The sequence below is a fragment of the Panthera onca genome, chromosome A2, assembly GCF_046562875.1.
Source record: "Panthera onca isolate mPanOnc1 chromosome A2, mPanOnc1 haplotype 2, whole genome shotgun sequence".
NCBI classification, from domain to species: Eukaryota; Metazoa; Chordata; class Mammalia; order Carnivora; family Felidae; genus Panthera; species Panthera onca.
The window spans coordinates 126749745-126772304 of record NC_138340.1 but is presented as its reverse complement, the minus strand read 5'-3'; the positions used below and the strand labels follow the sequence as shown (position 1 = coordinate 126772304).

Sequence of the window (22560 nt, the reverse complement as noted above, 5' to 3'; positions counted from 1 at the left end):
TAAAAATTGCAGGATCTCCCAGGCATATCTAGATTGTGGTACTTTGACCCAATCCCCTTATCTCGTCTGAGCATGGCATGTGACTTCGCTGTATCCTGTTTTAGAACAAAGCATTCAGATGATATGTCTTTTCTCTATCTGTGATCTGGTTCAGTTTTTTTCCTCCAGAAAAACTGCATTCAGTTCTCATCTTCAAAACAGAAAATCAGTCTCTGGAAAACGAACAAATCATGTGAGGTGGGAAATATAAACACGTTGCGGAATTCTGGAGAAAAGAGATGCATCATATACAGCTGAGTAACTACAAGTGGGTTAATTACAGCACATCTTTTTTTTCACGTTAGGTTTAAAATCCAGCCATGCTGACAGTCCATTCTTGTCTGCATTGCTTATTCCCTGCACACCAAACAGAAGGCCTTGGCAAAACTTGACCCTGGAAGGAATAGTCCAACTCCTCCAGAGGAAAACAGCTACTTGACCAGAATATTCTTTAGCAACAAAATAAGGAGCTCGATCTTACCACACAAAATTGTTTAGAGCAAAATGAAATAACTTGTGAATACAGCAAATTATCATTTCCACAGGCTGTGGACACGGCTGACCAAATTGCTAGAGTTGTGTGTCTGTGGGTCTTTTTTTCTTCAGTTTTAGTTTTGCTTTGTTTGGCAAGAATGAAAGAGGAAGGCCTCCTAACCACCCCACAGGATGATTCCGGCAAGACTCGAGGTTCCTGAGGCTTACGACTGACTTCAGCCAGCAATATAAAAGGGTATGTGGCTGCAGCTGCTGCCATTTGGGTTTTTCCTTTGGCTTCAGTTTTAACTCAGAAAACCTGCTCACCAGGGACTCCCTGCAGCTCTTTCCGGGGTCCAGGCCGCTGGCTCTCTCTCGGGGCTTCTGCAAAAGGAAGGAGTGGGTCTGTGAGTGTTTGTATGTTTTTCTATTCCCTTCACACTTATGAAAAGTCTGTATGTGAGAGTGCGGGACGTGTGTGTGTGTGTATCAGAGAGGGAAGAGTGGAGAAGGGAAGCCAGACTGACAGATTCTGTGGCCTCAGCTTCAGAGTCCCTCAGCGGGCAGCCTCTGCAGCCCGGCTGGTCTCTCGTGGTGCACAGCTCCAAGATGAAGTCCCCCTGGAATATCCTTTTGGTGACTCCTCTGTTCTTACTCCTGCCGCTTCGCACCTCGGCGTCTCCAGCCTCTGATGACTCCCCAAGCACGAGAAACCCCAATGGCCACACCTGTCTAGGTACGTAAGTATTTTGCATATTTTTTATGTGGGCATAACAATGGGGTCAAATACTTTGCTTGCATAGTAAATCACCTATTTAGTGACATCAATAGCTCTGAATTCCAAGTAAGGTGACAATAACCTCCCCAACATAGAAAACCTTGAGCCTGAGAGTGAGCACATATGTGTGCACAGAAGGACACTATCCAGTGGCTAGTTTGAATTAGTTGTGTAAGTCTTCCACCTCGCTGGTGATTGTAGTTTTTTTTTTCTCTTGGAGGGACAACCCTTAGAAAAGCCTGAAATTCTTACCCCTTTCAGGACAGTAGGCAGCGTTGCACAGTAGAAAGAAGGTGGTCTTTGACATCAGACAGCATGACTTCTGCCATATTCCTGGTTCCTCCCCTGAGACTCAGTGGTAGGAGACATAGTTCCCTCCTTTTCGTGGGAAGGTTAAGGAATTTGTGGCCATCCTCATTAGCCATGGGTGTTCGTTTGGATGCCCATACAAATACTCCACGGCCCCGAGAGCTCAGGGAGTCTATTGCTACTTGGGTTTGATGACGGGTTAGCACCCACTTCCACAATTCTCAATTTCTGGCTAACTGCCTGGAGTTGTTGGCCAGTCCACATGGTTAAGAAGAAAGGTGAGTGCAAGATGTGTCCATCATGTGATCAACATTTACTGGGCAATGACTGTCCTGAGCCAGGGGCTGCAGGCTGTCCCAGCTGGGGTCTCACTGTTTGAGTTGGTTCCTTGGAGAAACAGGCTCAGAAATTTGCACACAGGGGTGTTTATTGAGGTGTGCTCTTGAGGAAAACACCATGAGGAGGGAGTAAAGCAGCAGGAATAGGCAGAAGGAAAATATGGGCTATGTAACAGCCACACACACACACACACACACACACGCACGCCAATCCCACTCTGGAGCTAAAATGGCCCTTCAAAGTGGCCTGCAGTGGGTCCAGACACTGGAACTGCCAATAGTGAACAGTCACTGGATATGAACTGACCCCAGGGGGCAGCTCCTTTCAGTGGAGGCAATACCTGCAGAGGCACTAGCTGGGAGCCATTAGCACCGACGGTCCCAGCAACGGGGGGAGGGAGTGTCTCCTGAAAGGGGACATGAGGATATGAGGGTGCTCGGGTTTGCAGGGCTGAATGTGGGGTTAGCTCATTCGCAGCTGGTGGTAGGAGGAAGAGCGTCAGGTAAGAGGAAGAGAGGCAGGAGAATACAAGGAGTTTCTGGTTGGGCTTCCACTACTTTCTGAAAAAAAGCAGGACTATTTGACTTCACACTCACTGGCACAAAGTCACTTCCCAAACATTCCTATGTGTCCCCTCTCCACATGGTCACTGAATGGCCACCACATGCCAGACCTTGTGCTCTGGGCTAGAGATACAAAGATGAATGAATAACAGTGTTTAACAATTTTTAAGTTTGTTTATGTATTTTGAAAGAGAGAGAGAAAGAGAGAGCAAGTGGGGGAGGGGCAGAGAGAAAGGGAGAGAGAGAATCCCAAGCAGGCTCCACACTGTGAGCACAGAGCCCAATGTGGGGCTCCAACTCACAAACAGCGAAATCATGACCTGAGCCAAAACCAAGAATCAGTCGCTTAACTGACTGAGCCACCCAGGTGCCCCAAATGAGAATAATATTTAAAACGCCTCTGTCCTCAGCAAGTTCACTGTTCAGTTTAGGGGGGAAAACAATGAAACTCTGGGCTGTAAAGGTTACAGTTCTTTAAAATGAAGCACAAACTGAGAGCTTAGTGCTCACAATAATACTCCACCTGTCAAAGAACTCTGAACTGTAGCACCCATGGTACAGCCAGCAGAAAGCCAAGAAACACAGAGCAAACGCAAACCATTTCGAAGCAGGCAACTGGTGACTGCAAGAACCTCGTCATAGTCATAACATCACTGAGCAAGGAGAAAATAGGAAGAAGGGTGGGGTGAAGTTTTAGAACTTTAGAAATATTTCTACCCAAGTATTGCCAGTCAAAGAAGGAAGCTTCAGGTATTCCCAAAGATTTCACTTGCATTTACCTTCCTGATGAGAGACGCTGGGCTGCAGAAGTCTTGAGCAAACTTGGTTAGGCAGTTGGATTTCTGATCATCCGATTGAGCAGTAAGGGATCATCTTTGTTAGCAGCTAGGGATCTCCTAATTACCATTCCAAAATAAAGTTTTACTTTGACTATAAAAGTATACACTTGCCTTGATTTATAAAAGCATAATAAAATAAAATACTTATAGTCACCTTCTTAACACATGGAAGTAGTTCTGCTTCCCAGTTTTTCCTGGAGCTCAACTGAATTAATTGTGTTCCATCCATTTTTATGAAGATGCGCATTTAGTGATCATATTTGTTTCTTACTCATGAAAGTTTTTTTGCTACTGGTCTGCAGCCATTCTTGCAGCATCCTGGCATTTCTCCCTGCTGCCCTGTGTCTTTTCTCTGAGTTGCATCTGGGCTTATTGGAGTGGTGCATAAAGAAAGTGAGGGTTTTTCAGTGACAAGAATTACATTCATTAAGTTAATAAATATAAGACTGCTAACATTTATTGAGCGTGTATGTGCAATTAACAGTCTTCCAAAAAGTTTATATGAAGTATCTCATTTAATCATTAAAATGACCTTATGGGATATATATTATCATTATTCCCACTTGGCAGGAGAAACAACTGTGAATTAGAGAAATAAACAACTTGGCCAAGTTTACGCAGCCAGTTAAAAGTTGGCCTTAGATTTCACTATCAGTGTGATTATGGTTTTTTGGGTTTTTTTTCAGTGATTAGGTAGGGGCAATATATTTCTTCCTCACATTTTTTTAAATACTATTTTATTTTATAGCTTTATTGAGATATAATTCATGTACTATAAAGTTTACCCTTTTAAAGTATAATGTTTATTTGTTATATTCATAAGTTGTATGTATATTGATCATCAATATTTAATCCAAACATTTTTATCATTCTAAAAAGAAACCCAATATTTATTACCAGTCACTCCCCATTTCCTCTCTTCAGCCCCTAGAAATCACTAATCTCTCTTATATCTCTATAAACACTTCTATAAATGGAATGATAACAATATATGGCCTTTTTGTATAGGTTTCTTTGACTTAGCATAATGTTTTAAGGTTTGTCCATGTTGTAGCATGTACCAACTTCATTTATTCTTAAGTTTGTTTGTTTGTTTTGTTTTTGTTTTTTTCTTAGTAATCTCTACACCCAACCCCGGTCTTGAACTCATGACCCTGAGATCCAGAGTTGTATGCTCTTCCAACTGAGCCAGCCAGGCACTCCCATTTCTTCTTAGGAATAAATAATATTTCATTGTATGGATAGGCCCCACATTGTTTATCTAGTCATTGTTGATGGACATATAGGTTGTTTCCAGTTCTTAGCTATAATGAATAATTCCGCTATGAACATGCATGTACAAATTTTTGTGTGCACATTTGTTTTCATTTCTCCTGGGTGGAATTTCTGGGTCATACAGTAACTCTGTAGTTAACATTTTAAGGAACTGCCAAACTGTTTTCTAGAGACACTACAGTATTTTACATCCCCACTATTAGTGCATGAATGTATCATTTTCCCACAACCTCGCCAATACCTTGTTATTATCCATCTTTCTTATTATAGTCATCCTCGTAGATTTGGAGTGACACTTCATTGTAGTTTTGATTTGCATTTCCCAAAATAATAATGATGTTGAACATCTTTCCGTGTGCTTATTGAACATTTGCATATTTTCTTTGACAAAATGTCTACTCAAGTCATTTGCCCATTTTTTAATTGAGTTGTGTCTTCTTATTGTTGAATGATAAAAGTTTTTATATAATCTAGATATATATCCCTTATCAGATACAAGATTTGTAAATACTTTCTCCCATTCCATGGGTTTTTTTTTCCCCACTTTCTTGATTGTATCCTTGAAAGAGCAAAGTTTTAAATCTTGATGAAGTCCAATTTATCTATTTTTTATTTTGTCTTGGGCTTTCTTGTATCATATCTAAATCCCATATTTAAAAAAAATTTATTGAAACTATTGTCTCTTTCTTGTCATATGCCCATCCCCTTACCTTGTTTGTCAGACACTGGGTCTCTAACTACCATTTTAGTGACCCAGAGTATAACTGCTGGGGTTGTAAGTAACAGGAATCAACTTGAGCTAGGCTGAGAAAAAAAAAAAGAAAAAAAAAAAAAAAAAAAAGCTTTCCTATGAGGATCCCAGGAATGAATTTTAGAACCAAAAGGCAGAAAAATACAATTAGGCCTAAAAAATGAGCCAGGAGCCAAAAAATGATGGCTGTCAGTGTCCTAAGGAGTACTTTTCTGGCCTCTCAGTACTTCCATCTCTGACCCTATATAGACTAGCTGGTTTTACTACTCTAGGCCCTTTGGCCAATTATGGGCTCCCACAGTCCAGAGTTTGCCTGCAGTTGTCCAGTCCACACCAAGATGGACTCTCCTTCTGGTTGTTAATCCAGCTTCCTGGCAGAAAGAAACTGGGCTAAGTCTTTAGACCACTGAATAGGGGCAAGTGGGAGTGAGGAGAGCTCGCTGTACACATGTGGCTGTCAGAGCCATGGGTGAGAAGACAGCTCTCCAAGAAGTGAGGATTGCTGGGACTGGAGAGATACTCTAAAGGAAACCATCACAGAAGTTACTGAGTGATTGCACCAACATCTCTGTCATAAGCAAACACCTTCAGCTTCAGTCCCACGAGAAGACTTTGCAGGAAGGACGAACCAATACACCTGGAGGGCACCTTCTTAAATATATTCCAAAATCAGAACTAAGCTGCGCAAAGCCCCAGTGGCCCCCTTCCAAATTTGCCACAATTTGTTTGCATGGAACCATACATCCCATTTGATCACTAAGCAAATGCTGATTCAACTGTGCTTGAGCAAGCAGTGCCTCTTTCTGCCACTTTCCAAATGTTATGGAATCAATAATAAGCCATGTTCATTTTTACAAAACATCATTTTCTTTCCATGGGTGATTTAGGGGCAAAGTAATATTTATGTTTCTAAGTCATTGACATTTTAAATTAATTCATTGAGTTTTTTGTTTGTTTTTTAAGCACTTATAAAAGGTTAAAAAAAAACACCTACCTCCCCCCACCCTTCATCTATGTTTGGTTAAATATATAAAATACCTTCAGAGTCAGTTAAAACCCCATCTCCCCATCCCCCACATCTCACATAGAGTGACTTAATAGCTTGCATGATAAAGAGAAAGGGGTGCCAGTGTGAATGGTAAGATGACAGTGTCACTGACAAAAATAGGAAAGATTTAGATAGAGCCAGCAGAGAAGTTTGAAAATTTATGATCACAATTTTATATACAGAAATTTCATTTTCTCTTTCTCTGTAACTGAACACTTGTTCGTAAGCTGCTGTTGCTGCTGATAGCACAAAACACTTCATCTTACCGCTTTGTGTTTAAATTTGGTCTCCTCTGGGTACCTCAGGGCTCTCTTCTTTCCTTGCTAGGGCTGGTCTCAATTCTGAAGGAGGGCTTATGTACCATTCTGACATTTACAGCTCTTGGTCTCTGAGGGCAGGCCTCTGTCCCCATGGTCATGGCTGGTGTAGATCAGGGGCTCCTTTCAGCAAGGGAATATCCACTGTTGCTCTCAGAGCATCTGCTCATCTCCATCCCCCCACCATCCCCCAGGTCACCCGCTGGGGCCTTCAGATTGTGTTGGTCTAGCCTGTCACCTACTGGTTCCCAGCTATAGCTGTAGCCCCCTGCACTTTGCCCCCCACTTTTCACACCTTCTCCCCTCCTTAATTCCCATACTTTTATTTCTACATTATCATAGAATTTAACCCCAACCTTGGCACAAATGTTAGGTTTCTGATCATCTACACTTTCACTATACCCACATTTGCCTGTTATTTTCCTGGACTGTTCTGGGGGGTCACATCTCTGAAAAGAAAGGCCAATAAAGACACTATAGAGAGAGATCTACCACTTTGGGGAAAGGTCACAAAGTGAGCAAAACCTAAAGAACTCAAGTTAACAGTATGCTTTTCTTCAGGCAGAATGTGAATAAATTTTAGTGGGGAGGGAGGGTGTGAAACTAGAACATAGATTAATTGTACTATGGGAAAGAGGAAAAAAAAAAAGAATGTTGCAAAGCATCAAGCTGAGTAAAATCCCCATAAAGCTATGATGTATCCATCTCTCTATTTATACAGCTATTTTATATAGCTCTGACATATGTGAGTGAACTGCACACGCCAGTCAGAAGACAAGATGATCAGACTAGATAAATAAGGCAAGATCCAACTATATTCTGTCTGCTGGAGACGCTTTAGATTCAATAACACAAAAAGGTTGAATGGAAGATACTTGGAATTAATATATTAGTATCAGACAAAATTGGCTTTAAGATATGAAATCATCCTAAGACAAAGAGGTATTTTTAATAATGATAAAGAGCTCAATATATCAAGAAGAAGTAATAATTGTAAATGTACATATACTTAATAATAGAGCCAAAAAAACCCCAAGAGATAAAAATTTAATTAAAAAATTAGAAAAAAATACAATTCAACAATACAGTTGAAAATGTCAATGCTCCTTTCTCTGTAATTGGTAGAACAAAGGACAAAAAGTACGTAAGGATGTGGAAGACTGAGCAATTCTGACTTGACCCAACTAACATCTATAGAACACCCCATTCAGCTACAGCAAAATATACATTGTTTTTTAACTACACATGGCCCATTATCCAATATAGACCATATACTAGGCAAAAAAACAGGTATCAATCCATTTTTAAAGATGGGAAATCATACAAATATTTTTCTAATTAAATTAGAAATCAACAATAGGAACAAATCTGGAAAAAAATCAAATGTGTATAAGACAACACGCTTCTGTAAAAAAATAATAATAAAACAGGAAATCACAGGAAAATTAAAAAAATAGTTTGGCTTAAATGAAAAACCACAATATATCAAATTTTATGGAATGTAGCTAAAGTAGTGTTTAGAGAAAAAATTATTTATTTTTCTTTTTTAGACAGTGTGCACAAGGTGGGGCAGAGGAGTAGAGAGACAGAATCTTAAGCAGGCACCATGCCCAGCACAGAGCCTGACTTGGAGTCAGTCTCACGACTCTGAAATCATGACCTGAGCCAAAATCAAGAGTCAGATGCTTAACTGACTAAGCCACCCAGCCACCTCCCAAATTCATAATTCTATACCCTTATTCTACAGAAAAATTCAACATCAGCAAAAATCCTTAACAAAATATTAACAAATTGAATCCAGCAACATATAAAATGATTTATACACCATGACCAAGTGGGGTTTATCCTAAGAATACATGGTCGTTTTAACATCTAAAAATCAATTAATGGCATATCCCATTAATTAATAGAATAGAGGCTATAACTACATTATCATCCCTATAGAAATAGAAAAATTATTTGGCAAATCTATCACCCATCCACATCAAAAATTCTCAACAAATTATGAAATAAAAAGGAACTTTCTTAACCTGATAAGGGGCATCTGTGAGAACCCTATTGCTAGCTTCATACTCATTGATGAAAGACTTAAATACTTTCCTCTTAAGATCAGGAACACAGGAAGGGTGTCTACTTTCACCACTGCTGGTCAACATTTTTTGGAAAATTCTCTTCAGTTTAATAAAGAAATAAAAATAGTAGAAGCATGCAAGTTGGAAAGAAATAAGTAAAACTATCTTTAGAAGTAAAACTGTCTTTATTTTCAGACAACAGAATCCTGAATATAGAAAATCCTGAGATATTAACAATAAAATGACTGTAATGAATAGGAAAGCTTAACAAGGTTGCAGGATTCAAGATTAATATAAAAGTCAGTTACATTTGTTTATATTACCAACACATTTTCAAGAATTGAAATGAAGAAAACAATTCCATCTACAATATAATAAAAAAATACCTAGGAATAAATTTAGAAAAAGAAATGTGATTACATTGAAAACTACAAACCATTGCTGAGAGAAATTAAAGAATGCTTTATTGGAATGGACAGATGTCTCATGCTAATGGATTGGAAAACTCAATAGTATTAAAATAGCATTACTCCCCAAATTGTATCTATAAACACAATTTCAATCAAAATCCTAACATCCTTTTTTGGTAAACATTGGCAAGCTGGTCCTAAAATTCATATGAAAACACAAACTATAATCGTCAAAAATTTTGAAAAACACTGTTGGAGAACTGACACTATCTGATTTCCTATTTCAGATCACTTGTAATTAGTAATTCAACATAAATTCTGGGTCTCAGGTAAGAGCAAAAACTATGAAACTTCTATAAGAAAATCTTTGTGACTTTGGATTCAAAGATTCTTAATATGACATCAAAAGAACCATACAAAAATTTAAAAAAATTCTAAATCGCACCTTATTAAATTTAAACATTTTTGCTCTCCCAGAAACATCATTGGAAACTGAAAAGAATATTGTGAGAAAATATGCACAAACTGTGTAGATTTCAATATAGCAATGACTATTTTAATTGATGTTATTGATAATGTTCACTTTAAAAATCCCATATTTTAATATGTTCAGTGTGACACTTAGAAGCATTTGTATTTCAAAGTTCAACTGATCTGGATTAAAATCACCAGTCAGCCAGTTGGTAGAAGAATTGCTGCTTATCTAAAAGGCCTTGGGTATGTTGCCTAACTTCTCTGCGCCTCCTAGTTTTCATCTGTAAAATGGGAAGTACCAATCTCATGAGGGTGTTGTGAAGATTAAATGAGATATAGTTTGTAAAAACACGCAGCTGAGAGCTGAAACAATGAAAGTATCTTAGAAAATGGCATTTCACATTTTCCTAGAACTTGGTAAGGTAGAAGGCAACTATTAAAAAGTTTATTCAATGAGAAATTATCTGATAAAATACTATGTATTGGTTTTTTCTAATTATAAAAGAATGTGTGGCTTTCATAGAGATTTTAGGAAACGGCAAAGAATATTTTTGAAGAATAAAATCAACTGTAATCCCCAAACCCAGATGATCACTATTGATATTTTGCTATATTTCCTTTCAAAAAGGTCTGGGTATGTGTTTATGGAGTTTGGGACCTCGTCTTATTATTTTGTTTGATTTCTAAATCTGGATGGCTAAGTAGACAATCTAAAATCAACACTTTTTTTTTCAAGAAAACATTTGTAAAAACTTTGGTGGGCGCCTGGGTGGCCCAGTGGGATGTTAACCATCCCACTCTTGGTCTTGACTCAGGTCATGACTTGCGGGTTTGTGGGATTGAGCCCCACTGCAGGCTCTGTGCTGACAGTTTGGAGCCTGCTTGGGATTCTCTCTTTCTCTTTCTCTCTCTCTCTCTCTCTCTCTCTCTCTCTGCCCCTCCCCTGCTTACACTCACTCTCTCTCTCAAAATAAATAAATAAACTTTGTTTAAAAATAAAAGAACTTTGGTAGTAATAAGTCTTTGCTAGCAAGTGGAAATTTTTCAATTTTTTTCATCTTTTATATCTATCTTATCTACCTACCTACCTACCTACGTATCTATCTAATCTATCTACCTATCAATCCATCCATCCATCCATCATCAGTCTATCCTTTTCTATTCATCCATCCACCCACCCACTCAGCCATTCATCCATTTGTTTTTCTATCCATCCATCCTCTATCTCTAAGTACGTATCTTAAAATTCAAAAATAAAAGTGAAAGGAAACATGAAGTCATATATTTTTGGAAAGATAATCTGATTAGTTACTTTAATGATAAGGTCTGACTTTGCCATTTAGGTTTATACAGAGGACATTTCTCATAACCTGATGAACTAAATCTGTAGCTCCAAATTTGACAAAAATATACATGAAGTATGCATTTAGATAAAAGGTTTTACTTAAAATATTATATGCGCAAAAGTGTATTGAAAAGAATAGTATTTCAACTTCCCAGTTCTTTCTGAGTGTATTAAGTTCTAACAAGTTCTCTCGAGGTGAATTATAATAGATATAATTAAAAGAAGAGTCTTAGTAAAACATATATATACATATATATGTATATGTACACACACACACACACACACACACACACACACACACACATATATATATCCCAGAAATTGAGAAAATAGAAGATTTCATTGATTCAGTAACAAATGTTTTTGCAAGTCAGGTGGTTTCTAGTTCTTTGCTTTCAACACGATTGAAGGGGCACTTAATGGAATTTTCAGGTGATAGATCATTTGAAATAATTGCCAATGATAGATCACTTTAAGACTTTTGACATTTAACTTAGAAGGAGTTAAAGAATAAAGTGACATTTCTCTACCAAAAGTCCTTCTATTTCATTTACTTAAGTGAACATGTTTTCTCAGCACTTGCCTCTTTAAAAATGAAAAATAAGAACAGACATGATGTTGAACTTTGCCTGTTTACATGAATAAGTGATATTCTTCATCAGACATAAGTACTAATTGAAAAGGGCAATCATCTCTTTAAGAAGTGCAATTCCAATAAAATTTTAATTTTATTATTTAGGGATTGTTAAATTGACAATAATACATATTGCTGAGAAAAGTTAATTTTACTAATAATGAAAACTATCCAGAAGAATTTTTTAAAACTTAGAGTTATATTCACAGGAAATTAAAATTTCCATTTAAATTTTCATATTTTTAGTGCTAAGAAGTATAACAGTGCCATCAATAAAATACATTCAACCATAAAAATATATTACATTGGGATACAATTCTATACTGGAAGAAAAATTCAAGGAGGTAGACTTTTTATTGAAATATGATTTCAAGGAGAGGGATTATCAACATAAATTTCTCATTGTGAAAAAAGTGCTTGAGCTTATATTTTTTAAGTGGATGAGAGTAGGTATGAATCACTACAGTATTTAGATTCCTTTGGATACATAGAGATTAATGTATGATTTCTACCATTAATATTTATAGTCTGCCTAGAATTATATACTCTTTGCATCTTTTTAAATTGATATCCATTAATATTACATTAACATCCATTAAAATGTGGAAAGGGTACATAGTTTCTCAAATTTCCTTTAGGGGGTACAAGGTAAAATGTTTGAAACCATTGGTTTACACTGTAGACTCTACAGAATTTGGACCCCATGCTCTATGATCTGCCCTTCAAGGCTCTTCACAATGGGATCCCTTTCTACCTCTCTCACTTTGTCTTTCCCATGGACCCTGAGCTCTAGCCTTGGCCAACCCTTCTCTTTCTCACAACCAAGTCTTTAAAAAAGAGATTCCTCTCTTTTTGAAGGCCTTTCTTGCCTTTTTCTGTCAAATAAGGTCCTTCCATTCTTTTAACACTCAACTCCTGCAGGAAACTATCACTGGCTACCAAGGCAGAGTTAGTTTCTTTTTTAATCAATAATTTATTTATTTTTTATTTGAATCCAAGTTAGTTAGCATATGATGCAACAATGATTTCAGTAGATTCCTTAATACCCCTTCCCCATTTAGCCCATCCCCCCTCCAGCAACCCTCTGTTCTCTATATTTAAGAGTCTCTTATGTTTTATCCCCCTCCTCGTTTTTATATTATTTTTGCTTCCCTTCCCTTATGTTCATCTGTTTTGTTTCTTAAAGTCCTCATATGAGTGAAGTTATATGATATTTGTCTTTCTACGACTAATTTCGCTTAGCATAATACTTTCTAGTTCCATCCACGTAGTTGCAAATGGCAAGATTTCATTCTTTTTGATTACTGAGTAATACTTCATTGTGTGTATATATACATATATAATTTTTGGAGACATGTCTATTCATGTCTTTTGTCCATTTCTTCACTGGATTTTTTGTTTTTTGGGTGTCGAGTTTGATAAGTTCTCTATAGATTTTGGATACTAACCCTTTATCTGATATGTCATTTGCAAATATCCTCTCCCATTCCGTTGATTGACTTTTACTTTGCTGATTGTTTCCTTTGCTGTGCAGAAGCTTTTTATTTTGATGAGGTCCGAATAGTTCATTTTTGCTTTTATTTCCCTCGCCTCTAGAGATGTGTTGAGTAAGAAGTTGCTGCGGCCAAGATGAAAGAGGTTTTTACCCGCTTTCTCCCCGAGGATTCTGATGGCTTCCTATCTTATGTTTAGGTCTTGCATCCATTTTGAGTTTATTTTTGTGTATGGTGTAAGAAGGGGTTCTGGGTTCATTTTCTGCATGTTGCTGTCCAGTTTTTCCAGCACCATTTGCTTAAGAGACTGTCTTTATTCCACTGGATATTCTTTCCTGCTTTGTCAAAGATTAGTTGGCCATATGTTTGTGGGTCCATTTCTGGGTTTTCTATTCTGTTCCACTGATCTGAGTGTCTGTTTTTGTGTCAGTACCATACTGTCTTGATTAAAGCTTTGTAATACAGCTTGAAGTCTGGGATTGTGATGCCTCCTGCTTTTGTTGTCTTTTTCAAGATTGCTTTGGCTATTCGGGGTCTTTTCTGGTTCCATACAAATTTTAGGATTGTTTGTTCTAGCTCTGTGAAGAATGCTAGTGTTATTTTGATAGAGATTGCATTGAATATGTAGATTGCTTTGGGTAGTATCGGCATTTTAACAATATTTGTTCTTCCTATCCAGGAGCATGGAATATTTTTCCATTTTTTGTGTCTTCTTCAATTTCTTTCATCAGCTTTCTATAGTTTTCAGTGTATAGATTTTTCACCTCTTTGGTTAGATTTATTCCTAGGTATTTTATGATTTTTGGTGCAATTGTAAATGGGATCCATTCCTTGATCTCTCTTTCTGTTGCTTCAATATTGGTGTATAGGAATGCAACCATTTCTGTGCATTGGTTTTATATCCTGCAACTTTGCTAAATTCATGGATTAGTTCTAGTAGTTTTTTGGTGGAATCTTTTGGGTTTTCTGTATAGAGTATCATATCATCTGTGAAAAGTAAAAGTTTGACCTCCTCCTGGCTGATTTGGATGCCTTTTATTTCTTTGTGTTGTCTGATTGCAGAGGCTAAGCCTTCCAATGCTATGTTGAGTAACAGTGGTGAGAGTGAATATCCTTATTTTATTCCTGACCTTAGGGGGAAGCTCTTAGTTTTTCCCCATTGAGGATGATATTAGCATTGGGTCTTTCATATATGGCTTTTATGCTCTTGAGGCATGATCCTTCTATCCCTACTTTTTGAGGGTTTTTATTAAGAAAGGATGCTGTATTTTGCCAAATGCTTTCTCTGCATCTATTAAGAGGATCATATGGCTCTTGTCCTTTCTTTTATTGATGTGATAAATCACATTAATTGTTTTGCGGATATTGAGCCAGCCCTGTATCCCAGATATAAATCCCACTTGGTCGTGGTGAATAATTTTTTTAATGTATTGTTGGATTTTTGCATCCATGTTCATCAGGGAAATTGGTCTATAGTCCTCCTTTTGCATGGGGACTTTGGTTTTGGAATCGAGGTAATGCTGGCATCATAGAAAACGTTTGAAAGTTTTCCTTCCATTTCTATTTTTTGGAACAGCTTCAAGAGAATAAGTGTTAACTCTTCTTTAATTGTTTGGTAGAATTCCTCTGGAAATCCATCTGGCCCTGGACTCTTGTTTTTTGGGAGATTTTTGATTACTAATTTGATTTCCTTACTGGTTATGGGTCTGTTCAAATTTTCTATTTCTTCCTGTTTCAGTTTTGGTAGTGTATATGTTTCTAGGAATTTGTCCATTTCTTCCAGATTGCCCATTTTATTGGTGTATAATTGCTCATAATATTCTCTAATTATTGCTTGTATTTCTGCTGTGTTGGTTGTGATCTCTCCTCTTTCATTCTTGATTTTATTTACTTGGGTTCTTTCCTTTTCTTTTTGATCAAACTGGCTAGGGGTTTATCAATTTTGTTAATTCTTTCAAAGAACCAGTTTCTAGTTTAATTGATCTGTTCTCCTGTTGTTGTTGTTTTTTGTTTTTTGTTTTTATTTTGTTTTGTTTTGGTTTTGGTTTTGATAGCATTGATTTCTCCTCTAATCTTTATTATTTCCTGTCTTCTGCTGGTTTTGGGGTTTTATTTGCTGTTCTTTTTCCAGCTCTTTAAGGTGTAAGGTTAGGTTGTGTATCTGAGACTTTTCTTCCTTCTTTAGGAAGGCCTTGATTGCTATATACTTCCCTCCTATGACCGCCTTTGCTGTGTGCCAGAGGTTTTGGACTGTGGTGTTATCATTTTCATTGGCTTCTAGGTACTTTTTATTTCCTCTTTAACTTCTTGGATAGCCCATTCATTCTTTAGTAGGATGTTCTTTAGTCTCCAGGTATTTGTTACCTTCCCCAATTTTTTCTTGTGGTTGATTTCGAGTTTCATAGCATTGTGGTCTGAAAATACGTATGGTATGATCTCGATCTTTTTATACTTGTTCAGGGCTTATTTATGTCCCAGTATGTGATCTATTCCAGAGAAAGTTCCATGTGCACTGGAGAAGAATGTATATTCTGCTGCTTTAGGATGAAATGTTCTGAATACATCTGTTAAGTCCATCTGGTCCAGTGTGTCATTCAAAACCATTGTTTCCTTGTTGATTCTCTGTTCAGATGATGTGTCCGTTGTTGTAAGTGGGGTGTTGAAGTCCCCTACTATTATGGTATTATTATCAATAAGTTTCTTTATGTTTGTGATTAATTTATATATTTGGGTGCCGCCACATTTAGAGCATAAATATTTACAACTGTTAGATCTTCTTGGTGGATAGACCCCTTAATTATGATATAATACCCTTCTTCATCTCTTGTTACAGTCTTTATTTTAAAGTCTAGATTATCTAATATAAAAAAATACAGCTAATCTGGCTCTCTTTTGGCGACCATTGACATGATAGATGGTTCTCCACCCCCTTGCTTTCATATGTCTTTATGTCTAAAGTGGGTCCCTTGTAAACAGCATATAGATGGATCTTGTTTTCTTTTTCATTCTGTTACCCTATGTCTTTTGATTGGAGCATTTAGTTCATTGACATTTAGAGTGAGTTCTGAAATGTATGAATTTATAGCCATTATGTTTCTTGTAGAGTTGGGAGTTTCTGGTGGTATTCTCTGGTCCTTTCTAGTCTTGTTGCTTTTGATCTTTTATTCCCCCATCTTTTCTCCCCTCAGAGAGTCCCCCTTAAAATTTCTTGCAGGGATGGTTTAGTGGTCATGAACTCCTTTAATTTTTGCTTGGGAACCTTTTAATCTCTCCTTCTATTTTGAATGACAGCCTGCTGGATAAAGAATTCTTGGCTGCATATTTTTCCAATTCAGCACCCTGAATATATCCTGCCACTCTTTTCTGGCCTGCCAAGTTTCTGTGGATAGGTCTACTGCAAACCTGATGTGTCTTCCCTTGTAGGTTAAGGACTTTTTTTCCCTTGCTGCTTTCATGATTCTCTCCTTGCCTGAGTATTTTGTGAATTTGACTATGATATGCCTTGTCGATGGTCGGTTTTTGCTGAGTCTAATGGGAGTCCTCTGTGCTTCCTGAATTTTGACATCTCTGTCTTTCCCCAGGTTAGGAAAGTTTTCCACTATGATTTGCTCACATAACACTTCTACCCCTTTTTCTCTCTCTTCCTGTTATGGGACCCCTGTGATTCTGATATTGTTCCTTTTTAATGAGTCACTCATTTCTCTAATTCTTAAATCGTCATCTTTTGCCTTAGTCTCCCTCTTTTTTTCTGCTTCATTGTTCTCCATAAGTTTGTCCTCTATATCACTGCTTGCCTCAACCATCCTTGCCGCCATGGCATCCATTTGAAATTGCAGCTCAGTTATAGCATATTTTATTTCATCCTGACTAGCCTTTATCTCTGCAGAAAGGGATTCTAATCTGTTTTCAACCCCAGCTGGTATTCTTATTATCATGATTCTAAATTCTGGTTCAGACATCTTGCTTGTATCTGTGTTGATTAAGTCACTGGCTGTCATTTCTTCCTGTTTTTTCTTTTGGGGTGAATTCCTTCATTTCATCATTTTGAAGGAAGAAAAGGAATTAATAAGGTAAAAAAATTAAAATTAAAAATTAAAAACAACACAAAAAATATCAAATAAAGGTTGCTGGATCCTAGGTGTGTTTTGGTCTGGTTGTTGGAAGGAGCTTGATAGATTAGAGAAAAAACAAAAAGATAAGAAAAAAAAAGTTTGAAAGTTTGAAAAAAATGAATACAATGAAATAAAGTGAAATGATGTAAGTAAAATATAACTTGAAAAATTTACCAAAAAAGTAAAAAATATAGTAGAAAAAATTAAAACTATTTTTAATAAAAATGGAAAATAAAAATATTTTCTCTTTCTGTATTCAAGAATAAGAAAAGAAAAAAGTTTGAATAGATGGACCAGCAAACATACTGTAATACTATTGAAATTACATCAGTTTCTCCTAGAAGTCAAAGTATGAAGCACTTTATAGACTGTAAACTAAGCAGGTGCAGAGACTTGTGGTGTTCCTGAAGAGTGACGTTGGCCCAGTTGGGCGGGGCATAGTGTAAGGGCTCTGCTCTCCACTAGTGGGGCTGCTTAGCTTACTGGAGTAGATTGTTGTGGCAGGCGTAGTTGCGTATGCGCATGCGTGGGGGGGTGAAAATGGCATCACCCAGCTAACCAGTGTCTAGTATCGGAACTCTGTGCTCTCCCTGACCAGCAATCGTGCACCTGTCCTTTGTCTCCAGCTTCTGTCTACTCCCCACTTTTACACTGTCTGTGACCAAGCTGTCATGTTGCCAGGTGGCACCTCCCTCCTGAGTTTTATCTCAGATGCGGCTGTGTTTCCCAACCCCTCACTTCTGAAGGACTGAAGCTTTGACCTGCTCAGACCTTCTAGGTAAGGGTCTCACCAAGCAATGGCCGAGTGCCGGTCCCACCCAGGGACATTCTCGGGACTGTGCTGCCACTGATGTCCAGAGACTGTGGCCCCAGCCTGCCCCAGACTGCCAGCCTGCCCCAGAAAAAGTTCACGTGATTGTGTAGCAGCAGCATTTCAGGGGTTATGGAAAATCATGACACACATCTGGCACCAGGCTTCACCCTTAATGACCTTGTTCCAGCACCAGCAAATGTGTTTGTTCTCCAGGGTCCACTGAGACCCCCTCGGACTTCGCTCTCTGCTCCTGGGGATTTGCCCTTCCCAACAGAGCACCACCAGGTATCGAGCTGTGGAGTTTCAGATTCTGTACTCCCCCTGTTTATAGAGTCTTAATGGAATTTAAACCCTCTCCTTTCTCCTTTCCCCTTTTTTTGTTCAGTCCCTTGCATACTCTTTCTTTTCTCTCCAGCTGCTTTCCTACTCTACCCCCTGCCCCCATCCCTGTTTCTGTCCTCTCTCTGCACAAAAAACAGCTCCCTGCCCTTAGTGGCTTCTCTTTCCCCCAGTTCACCTCCCCACACCTCATACCTGCTGAGTTCTCTGGTTTAGGTTGTGCAGATTGTTGTGTTAATCCTCAAGTCAGTTTTGTACATGTTCAGGATAGTCTAGTGTTGATCTGGCTGTATTTCAAGGATGAGAGACACACAAAAAACCTTCCATGCTGTTCTGCAATCTTGGCCCCTCCTAGAGTTAGTTTCTTCTTCCTCTCTGCTTCCAAAACACTAACAGGTCCCTCTACCATAGCACTCACAGGTTGCCATAACTAGACTGTTTTTCTCATCATCAGGCTTTCCTCCTGGTCTGTGATTTCTTTTATTCATATTTGTATCCTCAAACTTCTGAGCATATAGTAGGTGCTAATAAACATGTGTTGAATTAAAAACAGGATGGAATGGTTCCTGTCTTTACTCTCATCTCTTTATTATTAGCTTTTTATATATTTCTAAATTAGTCAAGCCAACCATCCTGGATCTCTCAACACAGTCTGCTTATTTCCTCTCACCAATACTCCTCACCCTTGAATACCCCCAGCCTCTGTTCTCACTAGGAAATTGCCCAATACAGTGCCTCTATCATTGCCAGTGTTCTTGGGAAATTTGGCAGTTTGGAACTCACTGCACATTTTCTCATAAAGACAATGTTCTAGGTGATGGTGGGGTTAAGCCACAGACCCTAATCTGCCCAAATGTAGTGAAAATACTACCTACAGGCAATAAAAGCAAATTCAGCTATAGAAAAGTAAAAACACTGTTGGTACAGCAATATGTTTTTCAAAGATAAGTTTCTGAGTTTTTATTTTAAAAAGAATCACAGAGAATATGTCTTGGCCGAATGGTCTCAGCAGCTGGAGTAGAAACTGACAGTAGATATTTGTTAAATGCCTACACTGCTAGATAGCATATGCATTTGTGGGTTGTATCACTTAATTCCCACAATGCTTTTGCCAGGTATGGCAGACAACCTGTGGCGAGTTACAAACTACTCCACACTTATACAGCAATCATTTATTAGCTCATAATTCTATGGGCTGGCAATTTTGGGCTGGACACAGTTGGGTGATCCTCCCACTGGAGATCCCCTGGGCTCACTCCTGCTGCTGCACTCACTTGGTAGATGGCAGAATGACAGCGGCTGGATGATTTAGAATGGCCTCATTCACAAATGTTGGCAGGCTGTTGGTTGGGGCACCTTGATTTTCCTTTGTGTGGCCTCTCCAGCAGGCTGGTTCAAGCTCACAGCTATAACGTTCTAAGAGGGCAAAAATGGAAGCTGCAAGGCCTCTTGAGGCCTGAGTTCAGATCTGACATGCTGTCATTTCCTCCATGGTCTATTGATAAGACGAGTTACAAGGCCAGATTCAGAAGACTGGAATAGATGGCCATGTTTAATAGTGAGCATTATTATTCCATTTGGTAGGTGACAAAATCTGGGTCCAGAGAGGTTAATCATCCTGCCGGATACCTCAGCTCATAAGTCAGAGAAGCAGGCCCAGGTCTGTCTGATCCCCAAATTCTTCTAGTCTCTACTATAACATAGTTTTTCCCTTCATTCCTCCCTTCCACTCTCTTTTCTTCTTACCAACCTCTCCCTATCCATGTCCGGACTCATGAGACGAGGAAAAGAAAAGGGTGAAGGTGTAATATTCATATCTGGGTTGTGTACTAGTTAGTAACTACTATCGTAGGGAAACAAAACTGGTAGGAAGGTAATTTTAAGTGACTATTTTCATACCTTATTTCCTTTTCTTTTCACCAACATGAGAAAGGCCTAGGAGAGTGTAAACATGTAAAGCCATATCTTCTGCTCCCACACAAGCAGGGAAATATGAGGAAAACAGAGTTTAGCTGCTTGCGGAGCGCTATTGTGGTGGGAGGTGGGACATACAAAGTCACCCGGGTGCATAGGGACTCAGGAACCCAAACCCAGGTGTGGTATGGTCCCAAAACCTGTGCTCGACCCTTCCCTGGAGCCCAAACCACAAATAAATGAATCATTTTTGATTCTCACTTGTCCTCATACTTCTTTCCTTCACATGCCAATTCATTAATAAATTGTATTGGGTTAACCTCCACAATAGATCCCACATCTGTCTATTTTTCTCTGTCCCCCCTGCCACTTGTTACTCTCCAATCCACCACCATCTCTCTCCGGTACCAAAATAGCCTTCTACTTCATCTCTCTGCTCCCACCTTTGCCCCCTAAGTACCTTCCTCCCTGTGACAGCCAACATGATAATTTAAGACATAGATCAAATAGCAGCAGCTCTTTCCACAAAACCCAGCCATGGTTCCCCATTGCTCTCTGGAAAAATCCCTGGCTCTTTTGCAGTCTACAAAGCCCATAAAACTGACATCTTCCTTTCCCTGCACTTCATCTTTCACCATTGGGTTCTGGTGCCAGGTTTTCCTAGCTTTAGGCCATGAAGTGGCATCAGCTCCCCCCCACCTCTTACCAAGCTTGCCCCCAGCTCCTTATGATCCTTTCCATTATATTAGCCATTTTTTGTGTGCGTTCTCCAGATAAGCCCTCTTTATTGGCTCTAGCTAAGAAGGTTTATACCACCCCATCTTCATTACCCTCTGCTATTTCACCCTGTTCCTTTTCTTCATGGCTCCTAAAATTATTTATAATTATGTGTTTGTTTGTTTACCATCACTCTTCTCCATTACAGCATAATCTCTAAGAGGGCAGGAACCGTATCAGTTTTTTTTCAGCACCTACTCACAGCCCAGCACAGTGCCTCCATCTAGAAGGAACTCAGTACATACTGTGTTCCAGTCCCAGCTCTCCTGTTAACTAGCCACATCCTTGGCAAGATAGCTAACCTCTCTGAGCCTCTGTCTGCTGGTCTGTAAAATGAGAGCAATGATTCCTACATCTATGAGTTGTTGTGAAGTTTGAATGAGATGATAATGTATGCAAAACACTTTGAAAACTGCAGGGCACACTCTAGCCATGTGATGAATTATTTATGTGTCCACTTAGGGTCAAAAAGGAAGGATAGTCATGCTGACCCTGTCTCTGACAACTGCCTAGTGCTTTCTGGGCTTTTCGATGAAGTGTGGGCTTTACACAAATGGGAAATCTTGTAGCCGTCTCTCTGCAGTTGGCTGCATTTCCAGCCAGCATGGTTATGATTATAATTAGAGTTGCAAGAGTCCTGTTTCATTTCAAAAGGATTCTGGGTATAGTCTGCAAACTACCAGAGGAATGTGTCCAGGAGCAGATCCTTGTGGCAGATGTTTTTATTGGGGCCCATTCACTTCTTTTCCTACAATATCAGGAGTGTCTGTTTCTATTACACTATTTCAGAAGCCACGTGAGAAGAGATTTTCCATATGTGAGGTTTCGAATGGTGACCATTGAGCAAAGTGTACCGCTCTCACTCTTTGTAAATGAACAGTAGCTTGGACAAACTCACTTTAGCAGAGCCAGGCCTTTTATCAGCAGCCAGAGAATGGTCTGTAATGCGAAGAATTACTCTGCCCATGTGTCTAAGGGAAAACATTCTTTAGCCTGTCAAGACAGTGGAACCTCTTATTAGAAACTATAGCCAAGTCAATTTCTCCACTCTTGCCAACTAAAGGATTCAGAACACACTGCGCCGCAGACCCTAAATTAACAATCCAGCTGGAAGGGGAGTTGAGGCCCCTGGATATGGGTGAGGATGTCTAAGGGAGCATGATTCAAATCAAAGCTGAGTCCAACCTGGGCGTTTACATATTTCAAACCCCATTACCCAGTTTTCTTCAGAGCCCTTTTGATCATAACTCTTCACTGGGCAGAGCAGAGGTGATGTCAAGGTCCATCCCATCAGAGACAGCTGACTTTTTTTTTTTTTTTGGCTCCTTTTATCTAATGATTTCCAATTTTAGCAAGGAGTGCTAAGGAGCCACCAAAGTCATAAGAGCCCTTGATGGGATTCCTCTGAGTAAAAGAAAAACCCGTATCTATAAGTACAAAGAAG

At 38.8% G+C, this 22560-nt stretch overlaps 1 protein-coding gene across 3 annotated transcripts in view; it reads left to right on the top strand.

Moving 5' to 3' along the window:
• The first annotated feature begins 462 nt into the window (after window positions 1–462).
• The window catches only part of AOAH (acyloxyacyl hydrolase), a 167599-nt gene continuing 145501 nt past the window's right edge, over window positions 463–22560 (top strand). The window contains exons 1-2 of one of the 3 annotated variants that reach the window (XM_060632886.3): window positions 463–769; window positions 1058–1249. In XM_060632886.3, the coding sequence (XP_060488869.1) occupies window positions 1123–1249 (127 nt within the window). In that variant the 5' untranslated portion in view covers window positions 463–769; window positions 1058–1122. The other 2 variants (XM_060632887.3, XM_060632884.3) reach the window with 2 other exon arrangements.